This window comes from Vicia villosa, linkage group LG7 (assembly GCF_029867415.1).
Source record: "Vicia villosa cultivar HV-30 ecotype Madison, WI linkage group LG7, Vvil1.0, whole genome shotgun sequence".
Lineage (NCBI taxonomy): Eukaryota > Viridiplantae > Streptophyta > Magnoliopsida > Fabales > Fabaceae > Vicia > Vicia villosa.
The window spans coordinates 63198285-63200336 of record NC_081186.1 but is presented as its reverse complement, the minus strand read 5'-3'; the positions used below and the strand labels follow the sequence as shown (position 1 = coordinate 63200336).

At 38.0% G+C, this 2052-nt stretch overlaps 1 protein-coding gene across 1 annotated transcript; it reads right to left on the bottom strand.

The window, feature by feature from the left end:
- LOC131619194 (uncharacterized) lies at positions 1-1110 on the bottom strand. Its single transcript, XM_058890318.1, has 2 exons — positions 445-1110; positions 1-354 (listed from the first exon to the last, which is right to left on the bottom strand). Exons 1-2 carry the CDS (start codon positions 1108-1110, stop codon positions 1-3), a joined length of 1020 nt encoding a protein of 339 aa, XP_058746301.1.
- Between the last annotated feature and the right edge of the window lie 942 nt (positions 1111-2052).

Here is a 2052-nt window from a genome sequence, read left to right as displayed (position 1 = left end):
CTAAAACCAAACGTCTCCCCTCCAACCTCCCATACTCGCAACCGAAACAAATTTAAACTCCGAAAGATTGTAAGCCACCGGAAAAAGAACCTTCAAACAAAAATCTCCCATCCACCTTGATTGCCAAAAAGAAGTGTTGTATCCATTACCAATAAAAAATCTACAATTATCAACAAACAAGTTTTCATTGTAACTATTCTCCAAAGATAATATGTCCGTCCACCAAGTAGATTTCGAAAACTTCTTATCAACTTTGCTATTATAAGAAACCACGTGGAGGTTAATATCTTCGTATCTAGCTCTGAACACTCTATACCATAAATCCTTTGAACCGCCTAGAATTCTCCAACGCCACTTTTGAAGGAGAGCAAAATTGAAATCACGAATCCTTCTTAAACAAAGGCCTCCTTTCTCAATAGGTAAGCAAATAGATTTCTAACTCACCCAATGAATTTTCTTGTTTTCCCCCACTCCACCCCAAAGAAAATTGCTTTGCAGTCTCGATATCTCCATTAACACCTTCTTAGGAGCATTATAAAAGGAAAGCATAAATATCGAAAGACTACAAAGAACGGATTTTAAGAGAGTGAGTCTACCTCCAAAACTAAGTAATCGCACCTTCCAATCCAAGAGACGGGACTTTAGTTTGTTCAAAATCACGTTCCAAGAGGAAATCCTTCTAGGATTAATTCCTATAGGAATACCAAGAAAAGTGAAGTTATTATCTTCCCTCCTACAAGACAAAAAGTTAGAAGCAATATCCAAAAAGTTGTCACTAACATTAAATCCAATAATTTTGCTTTTGTGATAATTGATCCCAAGACCCGACACCATCTCAAAACCTCTTGGAATAGCCTTGATAGCCCACACTTGCTTCCATCTCCCCTTTCCTATCGATAAAGTATCATCCACAAATTGTAAAATATCCACACTACACTTTCTCCTTATATTGAAACCAACATATTCACCTATCTCTGCCACCTTGCTAACCATTCCCTTCAACGCCTCCGCTACAATGACAAAAATAAACGGCGATAACGGATCCCCTTTCCTTAGACCTCTCTCTACCACAAATTCTTTCGTAGGGCTTCCATTCACCAAAACCGACATTTTACTCGAAAATATCAAGGCTTACATCCACCTTAACCAATTACCACCTAACCCCATCATTCTCAACATGTATCTAATACAATCCCATGAAACATTGTCGTAAGCCTTCTCAAAATCAATCTTAAAAAGTAAACAACTATTACCTTCTTTTTTCGTAAAATCCACTACCTCATTGGCCACCAAGACACCGTCCAATAATTGTCTACCCGGAATAAACGCGGTTTGACAATCGGAAATAACAGAGTCCAACACCTTCTTTAATCTCGAAGCCAAAAGCTTGGAAATGGCTTTATACACGCATCCCACCAAACATATCGGCCCATAATCATCAAGATCCAAAGGATTAGATTTTTTAGGAATCAATGTCAAGAAAGAAGAAGTTATAGCCTTTGATAAAATTTCTTCATCATGAAAGCATTTAAAACAATTAAAAAAATCCGCCTTCAAAATATCCCAACAATTTTTGATGAACAAGAAAGAATAACCGTCGGGCCCCGGACTTTTCGATCTCTCACAATTCCAAATGGCAACTTTGATTTCCTCCTCTGAAAAAGGTTCCTCAAGAAAAGATGTCTCACTCCGATTCAACCCTCTAAAAGGAATGCCGCCCAAGACCGGTGTTCCCCTAACCACCCCGGAAAACGTCTTTTCGAAATGATTTTTAACTTCCTCTTTAACCTCCTCTACCAAATCCATCAACCCTCTATCCGTCAAAATAGAGCCAATGTGATTTCTTCTCCTCCTAACTTTCACTACCCTATGAAAGAACCTACTATTTGTATCTCCATCATCCAACCATTTTAATCCCGCTTTCTGGATTAGCATATTCTCTTTTATATTTAAATTCATCCAAAAATCTCTAGATGTCTTCTTTTTCCTTTCCACTTCCGAGTTAGAATCCCACACGTCTTCATCATCAACTCTTTCAACACCTTCATTAAT

Coding starts and splice junctions, on each gene's coding strand:
- LOC131619194 (XM_058890318.1), bottom strand. CDS start 1,110: ATGTCGGTTTTGGTGAATGGAAGCCCTACGAAAGAATTTGTGGTAGAG. Junction 355..444: donor AAAACAAGAAAATTCATTGG/GTGAGTTAGAAA, acceptor CTCCTTCAAAAG/TGGCGTTGGAGAATTCTAGG.